The 16,725-nt window shown below is 28.9% G+C and overlaps 5 protein-coding genes across 7 annotated transcripts in view; 3 read left to right on the top strand and 2 right to left on the bottom strand.

The window, feature by feature from the left end:
- Window positions 1-183: 183 nt before the first annotated feature.
- LOC126780888 (WD repeat-containing protein 55 homolog) lies at window positions 184-3,385 on the top strand. 2 transcript variants are annotated; one of them, XM_050505574.1, is made up of 5 exons: window positions 184-387; window positions 641-972; window positions 1,510-1,627; window positions 1,896-2,064; window positions 2,820-3,385. In XM_050505574.1, exons 1-5 carry the CDS (start codon window positions 288-290, stop codon window positions 3,316-3,318), a joined length of 1,218 nt encoding a protein of 405 aa, XP_050361531.1. In that variant the 5' UTR covers window positions 184-287; the 3' UTR covers window positions 3,319-3,385. The 2 variants fall into 2 exon arrangements, with proteins under 2 accessions (XP_050361531.1, XP_050361530.1); XM_050505573.1 differs by having other exon boundaries at window positions 638-972.
- A 2,269-nt stretch (window positions 3,386-5,654) lies between these two features.
- LOC126780889 (GDP-fucose protein O-fucosyltransferase 1) lies at window positions 5,655-7,771 on the top strand. The gene is made up of 4 exons (XM_050505575.1): window positions 5,655-5,900; window positions 6,050-6,502; window positions 6,645-6,930; window positions 7,117-7,771. Exons 1-4 carry the CDS (start codon window positions 5,798-5,800, stop codon window positions 7,415-7,417), a joined length of 1,143 nt encoding a protein of 380 aa, XP_050361532.1. The 5' UTR covers window positions 5,655-5,797; the 3' UTR covers window positions 7,418-7,771.
- Window positions 7,772-8,368: 597 nt separating this feature from the next.
- Window positions 8,369-9,869, bottom strand: LOC126780901 (60S ribosomal protein L35). Its single transcript, XM_050505589.1, has 3 exons — window positions 9,801-9,869; window positions 9,352-9,488; window positions 8,369-8,617 (listed from the first exon to the last, which is right to left on the bottom strand). Exons 1-3 carry the CDS (start codon window positions 9,801-9,803, stop codon window positions 8,386-8,388), a joined length of 372 nt encoding a protein of 123 aa, XP_050361546.1. The 5' UTR covers window positions 9,804-9,869; the 3' UTR covers window positions 8,369-8,385.
- Window positions 9,870-11,920: 2,051 nt separating this feature from the next.
- On the top strand, window positions 11,921-12,976 carry LOC126780895 (alpha N-terminal protein methyltransferase 1-like). The gene is made up of 2 exons (XM_050505582.1): window positions 11,921-12,551; window positions 12,705-12,976. The coding sequence occupies exons 1-2, from the start codon at window positions 12,112-12,114 to the stop codon at window positions 12,937-12,939; spliced, it is 675 nt and encodes a 224-aa protein (XP_050361539.1). The 5' UTR covers window positions 11,921-12,111; the 3' UTR covers window positions 12,940-12,976.
- A 1,442-nt stretch (window positions 12,977-14,418) lies between these two features.
- The window catches only part of LOC126780882 (uncharacterized), a 44,059-nt gene continuing 41,752 nt past the window's right edge, over window positions 14,419-16,725 (bottom strand). Inside the window, exons 1-2 of one of the 2 annotated variants that reach the window (XM_050505556.1) lie at window positions 16,216-16,482; window positions 14,419-16,052 (exon numbers count right to left, since the gene is read on the bottom strand). In XM_050505556.1, coding sequence (XP_050361513.1) covers window positions 14,474-16,045 — 1,572 coding nt within the window. In that variant the 5' untranslated portion in view covers window positions 16,046-16,052; window positions 16,216-16,482 and the 3' untranslated portion in view covers window positions 14,419-14,473. Of the gene's footprint in view, window positions 16,053-16,215; window positions 16,483-16,725 lie in introns of those variants that run through there. The other variant, XM_050505557.1, reaches the window with a different exon arrangement.

Here is a 16,725-nt window from a genome sequence, read left to right as displayed (position 1 = left end):
AAATAAGCTATAGATTACTATTCATAAGCACTTTAGAGTTAAATTTATCAATATAAGTAAGAACGTTTTTCAAACGTTATGTTTTCTCACTCCTAGGTACCTACCTACTTTTATAAGCAAAATAAATTTACTTGTTTAACTGTTAAATTTAGACATTGACAGTTGACATTGACAAACTGACATTCGGCATTGGTTGCCTTTCAGTATAATTATAACCTGTTAAAAATTCTAGCACATTAAAACTTTATAATCAATTTTTTCGAAATTGTGTGAAAAAATATCACAAGATGACGCTTGACTTTAGGGATTTCGACAAGGATTCATCTGATGACAGCAGCAGTGACTTGGGAGAGGACTCTGATATAAATGATGAGATGTCCTTAAGTGGTAAATATGTTTTCAATAAAAATATTATAATTTGAAATAATTATCGTTCAATTTTTTTCTTGCCGGTTTATATTGTTTTGATATTCAGTACTTATTTATAATTAAATATATGTCCGAAAAATAAAATTATGTTATAAAAAAAAGAAATATAGTATAGCATAGTAAAAATTTTTTTTAAATACATTTTATTATACTACAGCGTTATAATGTATATACTATAAATTACTACTTTACATCTTTAATATTCCAGGAGGTGAGGATGATGAAGACGTAGGAAATGATAATAGCAAGGATGTGAACCATGATAGTGGTGATGATGAAGATGAAGTTGTAAAAGCTATTAAATTAGAAAAAATGAAACCACGAGACCATCCACCAAGTATTAAATGTGATGATTTTATTGTAGATATTTCATTTCATCCAAATAAAAATATTATAGGCTTGGCAAATATAGTAGGAGATGTCTTACTTTATGAATATAGTAATGATGAAACAAAACTGATCAACACACTGGAACTACACACCAAAGCTTGCAGGGATATTGAATTTGATGATGAAGGATTAACAATGTTCACTACAGCTAAAGTAAGTTTGATATAAATACTAGCAAAACCCAGTAGACATGGTTCTGTTTGTGTTTATTCATATAAACCATTAAATATATGTGTGGCAAACTAAAAACATCTCTGATAAAACATATGTATGAAGTCATACATATACCCCAACTCATTTGTTAATTATGATCACTGAGGAATTAAGTTGAAAGGTATGGTGCATATATAACATAGAGACAACATATTATCAGAAATGGCTTTCTGATAATTCGTCAGGAAACTGCCACATATGTAATAAATGAATAAGTTTTCAAACTTTTCTTCAAAAGGGGGCATTTATCCAGCAGTGGAAAGTATACATAGTTTTTAATTAAGTTTCTCACTACAGTTACGAAATGTATTATATAATAATCGGTTAAAAAAAATCATCATATTGTTGATAAATAAATAATCATATTGTTCTTGTTTCAAAGTTGTGTAAATTTTTTTTTTATTGTTAAAAAATGCAATAGAGCACATTGTAATTTATAAATATAAATACATTTATTTTTCATATTTATTTTTATAGGATAAAGCAATTATGGCAACAGATGTAGAAACTGGAAAACTAAAGCAATGTTTTGAAAATGCTCATGAAGAACCAATTTATAAATTAATAACATTGGACAGTAATAAAATTGTTACAGGTAAATCAAATAATTAAGATGATTATAAAATCACTACTACTAGAAATATTATAATCTAGACATTGATATTTTAGCTTTCTTTTTTATTATAATATTTGCTATAGAGTCGAAATCTGGCTGTCCATCAACATAATTTTTTTAATTTGTCAATTATTTTCTTTTGACTACATTAATTTTAAATTTATTTTAAGTTTGTATGGGATACTCCTGATCAAAAAAAAAAAATTTTACGAACCTACATACTTATTTTAGTTATATTTAATCATAGGTGATGACTGTGGCACAGTGAAGCTTTGGGATATGAGAAAACAAAATTCTATATTTTCTCTAAAAATTGGGGAAGATTATATATCAGATATGATAACTAATGAAGCACAAAAGTATTTAGTTTGTGCCGGTGGTGATGGTATGCTCACTTCTATTGATTTGAAAGGAAGGTAAGATAAGTTCCATTACTGTGCACATATTCTAGGATGATCCAAAAAAGTAAATGATAATATAAAAAGCAATTTCATTTAGTTAATATGTAATGAATGTTTAGCTTAATCTCCTAACAAGTCAATATATTTTAACTAGCTCTTTCGTAATACACAATTCACTTTTAAATAAAAAAATTATATATATTCCACCTCTATAATAACCTAAATCTGGAGTATCTGATCCCTCATTTGGTATACTTGATGGATGCGTAAATGTTAAGGTCTACAAGCGATTTGCTCTTTAATGCGAAAGTCGTCAGCCTAAATTAAGGCTTTTCCCTAGCTTGTAGTTTATTATTAACATCTAGTTTGTTTGGTCTTGAGTCCAGTTCAATTTGTGGTTTTGTACTACATTGGTTTTCCAAATTGTGATAAATTGCAATTATGTAAAATGTCTAAACCTACTAATACCAATAGAATGACACTCCTATCACTGTTACTAATTTATTACGACAATATATAAAAAATTATTATCTATATTATCCTTTAATATGTACTTCTACCATATATATCTGAATTAAAAAAGTCTAATGCCCGGTTCCTATATTTAATGAAATTTTTATTGTACATCAAGAAGCTTTATTTATTAAGGTACTTTTAAGTTATGCTGCAAAGACAGATAAGAATTCATGAATATAGTAACTGGTCATAAAAGTACACAATGTGCTTAATATAGTAAAGCAAAATAATCTCACAAGTATATTTATTTCTAGTAAAATATACACATCGTCGGAGCAGTATGAATCAGAGTTAACTTGTATGGGACTATTCCGTTCAGAGTCAAAGTTACTAGTCGGATCGTCAGTGGGCAAATTTTACTTGTTCAACTGGAAAGAATTTGGATTCCACAGTGATGAATATGTTGGACAGAAACATTCTATACAATGTATGATACCCATTACACAAAATATAGTCGTGTCCTCTGGAGAAGATGGCATACTAAGAGCAGCACACATGTTTCCACAAAGGCAACTAGGAATTGTAGGACAACATAGTTTACCAGTAGAAGCTCTTGATATTAGTCATGATGGCCAATATATTGCATCTTGCTCACACGATAATGATGTAAAATTTTGGAATATCGCCTATTTTGAGTCTATTGATACTATGATTGATGTGAACCACAAACAAAATAAAAAGAAGGATATGGTCAATAATTTGCCATCGAGTAATATAAAAAATGCTTCAGATTTTTTTTCTGGTTTAGCTTAATTTATCTATATATGTTGTCTGTAAATCTATGTTGAATACAATAATAAAAATAAGAAAAAAAGTTTAATGTTTCTGTCTATTAATTACATATATAATAAGACTTACAAAAAAATTATAACTACTTATTCCAAAGTAAATTAATATGGAATATAATTTTATTCCTCATGAATGATTATTATTTTTGGAATGAAACACGTAAATTTAAGAAATACATGGAAACATTCTCTCTCTCTTATATTTTAGGTTAAAATATTATAAACAAAATATTATTCAACAAAGTCGTCGTCGGTGACCTCTGAAAATCAGTGTTGGAACCTTAGATGGGCAACATAAACTAAATGGATATCTTAATCTTAATTCTTAGTGAATTACTGTTGCATGTCAAAAACTTAAACGAGGTATTGCCATTCGCCAGCCGATTTATTTGTTCGATTTTTGCACGCGTTTATTTAAATATTTAGATTATAAACAGTAGTACCTTTTTGTTCTCAATCAGCAGGAATAAAATATAAAGGTAGCAGAACCAATTCCGAAAAAATAATGAAATGGCACTGATCAAGATACATTGGAATAAAAATGTCGATAGCAAATTGCTGTCACTAACTCACTACCTCAAACTTTTGAAGAAGTATCCGTAATATGTGCCGTAATATTCAAATAGATAACGAGATCGTAATTTTAAATATTTATTTATATATATGTATATTATGTACAGGGCGTATATATTTAACAAGATATTTTAAAAATAATGTAATAACATTTCAACAATAAGATAATCAAACATCGAGGCTGTTATAAAAACAGCTTCACGGAAACTCGGAGTTCTGAACAAGGTGCGGCGCTTTTTCACGCCACAACAACTGTGCCTGCTGTACAAAACACAGGTACGGTCTTGCGTGGAATATTACTCGCACCTTTGGGATGGCTCCGCTAAGTACCTACTGGAGGCCTTGGACCGGTTGCAGCGACGTGCAGTACGCATTATTGGCGACGTAAAGGTCACAAACACCCTTGAACCTTTACAATTGCGTCGCGAGATAGCAGCACTGAGCGCTTTCTATAGACTGTATCACGGCGAGTGCTCTGAGGAATTATTCTCTCTAATTCCTGCTTCCCCCTTCCTTCTTAAGTCCACGCGAGCTGGTTCTCGATGTCACCGCCTAACTGTGACATCAATTCCATCGCGAACAAAGAAATTTGGCAACTCCTTTCTTTGTCGCACTTCCAAAAAATGGAATTTCTTACCAGCTCACGTGTTCCCCTCCTCTTACAACCCGGGTTCCTTCAAACGAGGCGTGAAGAGGCATCTTGCGGGCCGGCAAGGCGAAGGCGGCTAGTGCAGAACGTTTTTCCCGTCTGTACTGGCCGTCGTCGCGTTTGGACTCTACTACCACTTACCATCAGGTGGAGTAGAGTCATTTGCCCTACCGGCGAATATAAAAAAAAAAAAAAAATAACGTTTTATAACTCATACAATTTTTACACTAATATTTATTTCTTATTTTTAAATGCATATATCTACCAAAGGTAACCCACCCAGTTATCTTGGCAAAACGAATTATTTTTATATGTCGATATTAATGGGGTGAAAGTCTTTTAGGGCGCCCATCGGCGTCTACAACAATAATATTTACGTACCTAACGAGGCCGCCAATCGGCGTCCAAATTTCTAATCTTATTATATACTATATTATGCCAACTGACAATAAATGACGGAGATTTGAATGTTCAATTTTATAACAAAAACTGTAGGCTACTATAATATTATACACTATATTTACAAAACAAATGCAATATTTTATTTTAAATCGAGAAGTAAGCAAAAGAATTCATCTGTCTTTTTAAGCACGGTTCGAAATCTTTGGTCCATAAAAAAAAAGTCCGAAAAAGCCTAAAAATTAAATATGTTGACCTAAACTTGTAGGTACCTAATTTCTTAAAGGCGTCGCTCACGCCAATACTGTAAAAGGATTTTTCTATTATAACTTAAAATAAAACAATACACCTAATATTATATATTTTTAGCGAATAATTACATATTTAATCAAATATGTTAAATACATAATTAATAAATTAAATAAAAAAACTCACACATTAAACATAAAATCATCATTTTAATCAAATAGTCATGTGATAATTTTATTTATGTTTATATATGTTGTAACAAAATAAATAAAATGATAACATGACTATCGCATGAACTGCAATATCTTTTATTTTCGTAATTTATGAAAGTGATTTGAATGTTTTCGAATACGCAGATAATGTTTATTCGATATATATTTCTGTCGTATGTCACGTACATCCCTACTCTCTACTTATTGACAGTTGTTTTTTTATAAACATAACCTGAAAATAATATATTTGATTTAATATTATCAAGCTCAATACTCAAAAGTAAAATAAATCGTAAAGTACAGTAATCGTTAGTCAACTGTAAAAATAACAATATGTTTTTGTCATTCCTGAATTGTTCAAAATGGTTGAGATCATAACTATTGTAACAATAATTTTAACACTAAATGTTGTAACAATTTTTGGTACCAAAACTGATGGATATGTTGTTTATTGTCCGTGTATGGGTAAGTATAGAACAATCTTAGTGGTCGGTATTCTTTATATGTGTTTAAATGCAAACATTTAAAACATTATCACTACCTCAAATACAAAACGAAAACAATTTCGTACAATACTAAAGTATTTATTTTATTCGTTATTTCATTAATTTTAGGTAGATTTGGAAATCAAGCTGACCATTTTTTAGGGTCATTAGCCTTTAGTAAAGGAATAAACAGAACACTCGTATTGCCGCCATGGGTTGAGTATCGATATGGGGAAATGAGATCTATTCAAGTTCCTTTTAATGTATACTTTAATGTTGATTCTTTAAAAGAATACCATCAAGTAGTAACAATGGAATATTTTATGAAAAATATTGCCCAGGAAATTTGGCCTCCACATGAAAGAATTTCATTTTGCTATACACAAAGAATTGGAGAAATACAAAACAGCTGTAATGCAAAATCTGGAAACCCTTTTGGTCCATTCTGGGATACTTTTCAAATAGAATTTGTAAAATCTGAATTTTATGGCCCTCTTAATTATGATGCCCATAATGTTAACATGATGGAATTGTGGAAAAAAACATATCCTCCCTCTAAGTGGCCTGTGTTAGCATTTACTGGTTAGTTATTTTTCAATGTATTTTTACGTATATAACTTTTTATAATTATTATAAATGTATAAAATGTTGAATAAATTGCATTATTGAAGTGGTAAATCAGGATTTTTGTTGCTTATTTAATGTAATAAAAAATCAATTTTAGGTGCACCAGCAAGTTTTCCAGTTCAATCAGAAAATGTTAATTTACAACAATATGTTACTTGGAATGATGACATTATTAATAAAACTAAAGTTTTTATCAAAAAAAACATGAGTGGTGGAGGTTTTTTGGGCATACATCTGAGAAATGGACAAGATTGGGTGAAAGCTTGCCAACATGTAGCTGACAGTCCAAAGCTGTTTTCAGCACCACAGTGTGTTGGATATAAAAATGAAAGAGGAAAATTAACACCTTCAATGTGCCTTCCACAAAAAAGTGAAATCATCAAGTAAGTTTGATTAGGTATAAAATGATATATAATACCATATTATTACATGTTTGCTGAATTAAAGAGTTGATGATTATACATAGAGATGATTACATCCAGATAGAACAAAAAATAAATTTTAACTTACTTAATAGAGTATGTTTAATGTAATTTTATTAGAACTAATAAATAATTCCTTTTTTTCAGACAAGTTAAAAGAGCACTTAAAAAATACAAGGATATAAAATATGTTTTTGTTGCATCAGATTCTAATTATATGAAAGAAGATTTTGAAAATGCTCTTCAATATATAGATGTCACTGTACAAAGATTAAAACCTAGTAATCCTCATCTTGATTTAGCCATCTTAGGTCAAGCTAATTACTTTATCGGGAATTGTGTTTCATCATTCACAGCATTTGTAAAGAGAGAAAGAGATGTCAAAGGATTGCCTTCAGAATTTTGGTCATTTCCTGATAGAAAAAGACCTAAACATGAAGAGTTGTAAACTCAGTTTATATTCAAAAGCATTAGATTTTTTTGATGTCTCTGAATACTTTGTCTGGAGCATCATTATAACAATTGCCTAAATGATTTTAAGCTTTATTGAAATCTATATGTATTACATAAATAAAGCTATGTTTAAAGAAACAGTGTTATATTAATCTTTGACAATATTTACTTAGAATTTTTAAACAGTATTGTATACTATTTTCATATTTCTACATTTTTACCAGGGTATTTGATAGTTTATTTTATAGAAGATGACCATCACCTTCTTAAGCATCATTTTAAAAACAAGTGATAAAACAACTTGCATTTACTGTAATTGAAAGCATAGTGCTTTTCTTTATAATAACTAAATATAATTAAGAACTTTTAATAATTTTGACTGTAGAATTTATATTTTTTCATTAGTGACTTAAATAAAGACTGCAAAATTAATCTGATGCTTTTTCTTTGTCCTTTCAAATATGAGTTAATTTATTAAAATAGCCAACATTTTTTTAGTATGTAATAATGGACATACAAATATAATTTTGTCTTCCAAGCCAATGAAAATTTATTCTATAATATGAAAGAAAAATTTCATGTTTCGGTTTCTTAACAAATGAAATAACTTCGAGAAGGAGTGACTACAAATATGAATTCAGGGAAAATCGAAAGCAGATTTAGTGGTTACCAGTTAATCAGTAACCACTTGGTGGCTGATTTAATTATTGACTACATACACATTTGCAACTAGGTTAATTCTTGGTTCACCCAGTTATAATTGCACTTTAGTGCTATTTCAAATCAGACGGATCATATTCAATCATCAAGTTTTAACATTTTTATGTTAAGGTAGAAAGAAAATATACTAATAAAACTGTTTTTGTATTTCTAAGACCTTATTATTAAAATGGTTATAATAATAAAATGCTAGGTAATTATTTGTATATTAATAATAATCCAAAAAGTTATTTAAAATTTTATTTAAGCTTTTACAGCATACACTCTAGGTGGAAATAGAGACTTCTTTCTGATCTCTTTTTGAGTCTTGATTTTTGCCTCGTGCTTAGTAAGGGCCTTGCGCATAGCGCGAGTCTTCTTGGGTCTCAAATCAAGAGGCTTGTACTTTTTGTTTTTGTAGTGATTTCTTAAATTAACCTTCATTTTTTGATGGTAGACAATGTAAACACGTGCTATGGCTTTTCTGACAACACGTCTGGAAAATAAGTTAAAAACATTATAACAATCATTGATACCATTATATTTTATAAATTTATTTCATAAACATTTATTTCTTAATACAAACAGCTAAAAAGTATCTAAACTTTTACATCACTTAATTACTAACGAATTACGTCTTTTGAAAATATACTGTATATTAGCTAAAGATTTGTATTCAATTCAGGAATGGTGAATTGGGTCAATAAAATACTTTATACTATAACATATTCATTGTTATTATAAGACAATAGGTACACCCAATGCAATCACAAATATAACATTTTAATAGAAAAGTAATGTTAATAATTCACTTAGTTATTTTAAAAGTATATTTTATTTGCACATGACTTCAGTCTATTTCGTTAGAATTACCAAATTGAAAAATTACTTCGAAAACTCTACTTAAAATGTTCTAAATGCATTGATTAATTATAATACATGATAAAAAAGTTTGATAATAAACTTTTTAATTAACATTAAAGTTTTAAAAGAACTTTTTAATAATTAAAATACGAAATTGATACATAGTGAGGCGTAGGTTGTGTTTATACCAATTAATTTATGATTAATTTAAAGCTAATTAATTCTATTGCAGTATAGTACTTTCTTTTATTAGCAAATGATTTTATATATTTTGTAAATAAAATCACAATATATTTAGTAAGTTACACACAAATTATATATGTATAACATAACTACATTAAAATCAGTAAAGAAAAATATACTTACATTTTTGATAGCTTAGAAGCAACTCCACCAGTTACTTTAGCCACTCGGAGATTAGTTAACTCCGTTTTTAACTCTTCAAGTTGTTTGAAGAGTTCTTTTTTGTCTTTAGTGCGTAATTCTGAGCACTTAACCTTCCCCTGTTAAATTTTAATGGTTATTAATATTAAATGACAAAAAAATATTTTACATAGTAGAAATAAACAATTTACATTGTTTCTCTACATAATTTTTCGTTGTATCAAAATAATATACACTGCAATAATAAATATACTTTTATCATGAGGAATGTTTAACCAAATAATTTACCATTATTACTAGAGATAACTAAAACTTAATGTATCAAAGTCTTTATATATCTATACTTAATAGATATTTCACATTTAAATTTAACATTCTCATTTGATGTGTATAATGTATTTGGATAATTTTTTAAAAAATATAGTACACACCATTTTCAAAACACCTTCTTGTCACCACCTAAACTGACATAAAGACAGTTTATTCTAGTGTTGCAAGCGATGAATTCTAAAAAGCTGTAAACGTAAATAAATAATAGAAATATAATATTTTAATTAATCTCATATTGAAATTAGCCCTAAATTATGAATGTATTTTTTAATTTTGCATAATTCATATTTATAGTTAATGCACATTTTATAAGCATAAGTTACTTGAGACAATGCCCAATAGATGAACATGTGAAAGTGAAAGTAATATGTTCATTATTCCAAATAAATGTGATAACTGAGTAGCCATTTTCTACGATTGTTACGCTCTTTCAGCAATTGCAAAATTTTATACTTATTTAAGTAACGATAACTATTTAGTAATTTTGTTTTACCCTAATTAATATTATAAATGCGAAAGTGAGTTAGCGCTTTGTATGCTATAATATACGTATTATGAGAACATATAATTTCTTAATTTAAACATTTATAGGCTTATATTCATTACCTATATTGTAAAAAAACTAACCAAATTTATAAAAAAATATTAGGCTCTATTTCTAAATCCTTTCGACACTTTGGGTCATATATTAGATATTATAAATATGGATGTATAATTTGATTTATATTGGAAACTCTAAATGAACATGCTTTACTACACTTACGCTTGACTTGTCTCATTACTTCAAAGATAATATAACGTTAAACTACGGTTTGCATTACTTAATAATTAATTCCAAGATTTGCTGATGTTGCAAATTCTTTAATTTTTTCGAGAGTAAAGAATCTCGCAAAAAAATATTTGTTTTTGACTTTTAAAGTTTTTTGTATACATCCTTATGTACTGACAATACATGATAATTGAAGTTTTACTAAATTATTACTAAAATATATAGTATATATGGTAAATTCCAGTACCTATACAATAGACAATAGTAGTCTTTGCTGAAAACTGACAATTCGTTATTTGACACTTGACAGTAATTCATTTAATGTTCGCTTACTAGGTACTTCGCTCAGTGATGCCAACTTGTGGGTTTATCCCCCAAATTTGGGGGGAATCAAGATGTCCAGGGGGTTTTTAGGGGGTACATTTATTTAGGGGAATTTTTTAAAAAGTCTATAATTCAAGATTTTTATTTTCCTTAGAAAGACGTACGACTCTATACAATTTATATTGAGCCTCCAACGCAAGCAACAAACTAAACCAAATATACACTCCTAATATAAACTATAACTAAAATATCAAAAAACTATAATATATTGAGATTGAAATCAGCTCAACGGTCAGCATGCTTATATAACATGTAGGCGGCCCGGGCATAGATTTCTGGTCACTGAATGAAAAACAATAATCGTTTAATTTAATTGTTATCATCATTAGGTCATTCATTAATGTATGTAAATGTGTAAAATGCACCCGCATAAATACAACAGCTATTTAATACTACTTGAATATATTTTTAATTTGTATTTGAAATTACCTCTCAAACCGAGTGTATAACCAAAATTTAGGGGTTCCTAATCGATATTTAGGGGAAGTTATAGTTGGCCCTCTTGGGGAATGATATGTAGGAGTTGGTATTATATCATTGACTTCGTTAGTTTTGACTTGACTGATGACTCATACCAGGGTTCACAACCGTACGATAATTATCGTAAATGTACGATAATTTCATACCTACGTATGATGTACGATAGTACACCACTGTCGTACGTGGATTGTACGATAATTTCCATTATGATGTAAAATTTGATAATTACACGAACCAATAACAATTACAATTGTTTTTAGTGTCAGTGCCATCTATTGGCCCATTTCTTTCTTAGAAACTATGGCAGCCGTTTCATATCTTGGTTTAATGCGGAGTTTTGGCAGTTACAATATTTCGCGGGATCAAAACGAAAAAAATTGGACGATGACTTTTTTTTTTTTAGTTTATTACAAATTATTTCAAATATATTGTTGTGATTTTGCATAATATTATTTTATTTTATAATCATTATCCTGTTGTACAATAATATCCGATAATTTTAAGGGCCCTGGTACGGTAACTGGCTGGCATTAGGTTGTGAACCCTGACTCATACATAAGGCATAGCATAGACATTATAATTTCATAGGTACACCGTACAATGTTTTCTTATTAATGTAGGTACATGTGACAGTGAATCGTTTTTAAATTATAAATGGACTAAATATTAGGATGAACAAAAGGATTAATTTCAACTTTGTATATTATTTTAATATTTATACAATGGTGTAAATTTTGTGTACTAAATGTTAGTGGGAATTGATTACTAAGAAAATAATTATGACTGAAAAAAATATTAACTACAAAAAAGCTTCACAATATTGGGCAGATATTCCAGCAACATTAGATGGAGTACTTGGAGGTTTTGGTTTTATATCAGATATAGATATCGAAGGTTCAACAATATTTTTGAAAACAATTTTAGCATTAGAAAATGCCCCCAAGCCTAGTTTGGCCCTTGATTGTGGTGCTGGTATAGGTAGAATAACTAAGTATCTATTAGCACCCCTCTTTGAAAGAGTTGACATTATTGAACCTGATGAAAAGTTTATTAATGCCATTTCAAGTTTCGTTGGAGAAAATAAAATTAAAATAGGTACTTTATATCAAACAAGCTTGCAAAAATTTGAACCAGAGAGAAAATATGACATTATTTGGAATCAATGGGTTTTAGGTTATTTAACAGATACAGATTTGATTGCATATCTCTCATGTTGCAGGTAAATTAATTCAAGTAAATACCATAAACTCAATGCAGCGTTATAGATTTCTTAAAAAATTAAAGTTTGAACATTATCCTTATTTATGTTAAAGCTCTTAATTTATAATGTTTAATGCTGTTGTACTTTAAATGCTAATGTAACTTGTTTCAGAGATGCCCTTTCAAAGAATGGAGTTCTTATTGTAAAAGAAAATGTTACTTCATCAGGTAAAATAGAGATTGATGAAACAGACTCATCAGTTACAAGGCCCCTTAAACAATATTTAAAAATATTTAAACTAGCCAAATTAAAAAGGATAAAACAGAGTAAACAAACAAACTTTCCTACTGGAATTTTCCCAGTTTACATGTTTGCATTGCTTCCCATTGATGTTAATGAATCTTGAGATTGGTTTATGTTATAATATACAATTATTAATAAAATTTATGCCTTTTTAATCCCAGAGACTTAATGTATATGGTGCCACAACTGCTAAAGAGTCAATCTGAATGTATTTTTTTGAAACATTCCATCACACTCTCTAAGGCAGGTTGGTGGATGCAGCATAGCATATAGTACTCCTGCCATGCCACAATTTAGAATATTTTGACAGATTTAGTTAATGACATTTAAGTAGCTGATTGCATCGGCAAAACATCTTTTATTTCTTGGACATCATTCGTACATTTCAGTATAATTTTTTTACTGCACTCCAATAATAGTAGACCTACCATAATTTTGCTTCATCTACCTATACATATATACATGTTATTATGGTGCACAATGTATTGTTATTTCATAATAAAATTACAAGAATGGCTAGTAAGTTAAATTTATTATCTAAAACTGTCTTTAATGCTTCTGGCAATAAAAGAGAGACCATGCAGTATTTAAAATTGTGCAGTGACAGGATCATAAGTACACAAAGTTTGAAAAATTATGAGCTTATTGCAATAAAAGCCAGTATAAAAGTTTATAATTTTATTATAGATTTTTTAAAACTGCCACTACATATCATTAAGTTCCTGATCCTTAATTCATGGATAAAAAATTTAATTAGGTTTGGATTGAAAATAAAAATATAAATTAGTTAACATAGGTGTATGTGTAATATTTTATTAATAAAATCGAATTGTAAAGGTTACCTGAGGTATCCTATGTGGACTTTAAGTGGTTTCTATAATAGTTAGATTTTTATTACTCATAATAAATTTATTTATATTTACAGGTAATAATTGTTTTTGAATGTTGAAATTGATTTATTTTACTTTCTTATACGGTGACGATCCTTAGCAATATAACACAAGTATAATATTCGTAAAAAGACAAAATTTAACGATGTTTATAGTTTAAAAAATACCTTGAATAGGATACCACATCACCCAATGGCTAGGGGTCCGAGAAATAAATTTTCTATATGATTTACTCCTGTGTTAATACTGGCATATGACCGCGTCGGCCACCATGGTAGCGTTGTGGAATCTACTAACAGCGATATTATTTACTCATGCTCTGCCTCTAAGCTGAAGTTCAGATTCTTTCTGAAAACGGACAAAAATCGGAGAGACATTTTCGATTTATCTTGTAGTATTTTCGCTATAACCCAAAAACACAGCGATGTAAGGCTTTAATTAATCGGACTTTCGTATTGATCTAAACTTTAATCGTTATAGACAAAAAATAAGACAATCCTAAACCGAAATACTCACTAGTTTCCTAGCCACAATAATATTTTTAATATATATAATACTGTGTCGCTTATATACCAATATTATATTGTTTATGGATTTAGTCTACTAAATATTTATAACAATACAAAAATATATAAGATCAAAATCATGATTTTTGCGAGAAAAAACAATAGAAGAAAGAAGAAGAAGTGTGCTTAATTTTAAATATTTATTATAAAAACTTAAAAGAATTAATAAGTTATTGTTAATTCATACATCATAACGACGAATAGGAGATGTATCTACGTTGTAATTATTTATTTTAATATAATTGCGTATATATTCTCGGTCACTGTCTGATAATATGGACCAACTTTCTAATTCAACTAATATTTCTAAGTTCATACAACTCTGTATTATTCTTTCTATAGATAACATAGTTAAAAAATCGGACTGCATTATGCGTAATTCTTTTAAGTAAATCAGTGGGTTTTTGTCTAATAATTTCATTACGAATTCATCAGTCAGTTGAGTCGCTGTTCCTATTTGTATGAATTCTACATTTATACAATTTGTCAATAAAAACATCAATTGTTCATCTGTAAAACTCGATACACAAGTTAACTTCTTTAAGTTTCTGAACGGTAATATTTCCAATTTTTTTGTAAATAGAGACGTATGTTGAATTAAAGTACAATTATAGAAAGTCAAAGTCTCAAGTAAAGGGCACATCTGACTGATATACATAAGAGCATTCAAATCAATTTGATCTACGTGTTCGAGATGTAGCTTTACTAAATTACATCCTTTAACTTGAAGAACTTGTTTTATTTGGTCGGCATAAAAATCGCATGATAAAAGTTTTAAGTCATACAAATCTTTTAAACTGATTAATACCATTAGATCACTTTGTAAAGTATTATGGAACACAGTCATCATACTAATATAGGGACACATTTGTACAGCTAGTTGTAAGTGATGACTTGTAGCATATTTACTGACGTACATTTTTAGGTTCAGTGGACAACTTTCGGGGCAGTTAATGTGGATAAATTCCAATACTTTTCCAATTTCATCACAGCGGCCAACGTCTTCTAAATTTTGACAATTAATCAATAAGTTTACATATCCCTCCCACGTAACAAATGTGTGATACAATTGAATGCTCTTTAAATATTTTAACTTATTTATAATGTTGATACTTTCATTTGTGATGCATTTTGAACACGACAAGTCTAATTTCATTATTTGTGTACAGTTTTCTACTAAACACTTTAATATATTATCCGTACAATCATAATTTATAAATAAATATTTAAGACAATGTAGTTGCTTTAAAGCCTGAATGATAGATTCCTCCATATCTGCAGTTTTCCAGCCACCGGAAAGAGAACCCAAATTTAAATATACAAGTCCAGACAACATATGTAGCTTTGAGTAGAAAACAGAACGCATCATTTTGGGTATCGTATCAATAGAAACGTAAGTAACATTTTTCGTAAATAATACTTCAGTCATTTTTACAATTACATTCATTTGACTGACAAATTTACCCATTGATCCCCGAAATCCCAACGAATGTTTCATTCTTTCAGAAAGTTCAGATAATGCTTTAATAGCTTCATTTGCTAATTTATCGTAAAGCATCCATGGGACATAAAAATCTAAATGGCGTCGTATATTTTCGATTTTTTGGTTTAATGTTGTCTGAGCTGTGTTCGGATTTTGCTGTGCGAGTAAAGCGATTGGATTCATATTTGTTTCCGCTTGCTTTGCTATCCAATCTCCAAGTCTTATTAATGCTAGACATTCCAGTCGTTTCGGCTCTTTGTATCGCGTCATGACGAAACTACAAACACAAAAATTATTGTTTTGAAATTTATTGGGCAATATTTTATTTAAAAAAATATATTTTTATGTTAGTTCAATAACATTATACTTAATTTCAAATGTAATGTTATTTCCAATGTAATATAGTCACCATTATACAGAAATTCAGTCAATATTCTTACCAGTTACTTATTCCTTCCTTCCAGAACTGTAATGCGCAGAATTATTAGCCTATTTAGCTATAGCTACATTATAGTCGAAAAAAGCTATAAAAAGAAACCAGCGATGAAGATGATTTTGTTTTCACCATAACAAATCACAAAACTTTATTCCTAGTAGTTTTATTCTATATAATTAAATTCAACATTATTAATGGATCCATATAAAATGTAAAACAAACGCATAGACCGAATAACACAATATGTAACGTGTCTATTTTTATCCCGGGCTCAAATTTTGATACTATTGCTGCAGTGATGTTGCTATCGATAGATTTGCTTTTTACTTGGCACATTTAAAATACTTACACAATAGAATGTTTCAAAATACATTTTTTTAACCTAGGTGTATATCATACAATTTCTTGAAATGTGTGTAAATGTGACTCATAAATGATTGTAAAAAAGTCTGTAAGTAATTTCTATGTAAAAGGAATAATACCTAGGTGTGACTATTTTTTAAAATCAATAACA

This window comes from Nymphalis io, chromosome 3 (assembly GCF_905147045.1).
Source record: "Nymphalis io chromosome 3, ilAglIoxx1.1, whole genome shotgun sequence".
Classification (NCBI taxonomy): Eukaryota; Metazoa; Arthropoda; class Insecta; order Lepidoptera; family Nymphalidae; genus Nymphalis; species Nymphalis io.
Note: the sequence above shows the minus strand (reverse complement) of the source record. Positions and strands in the feature narration are given on the sequence as shown.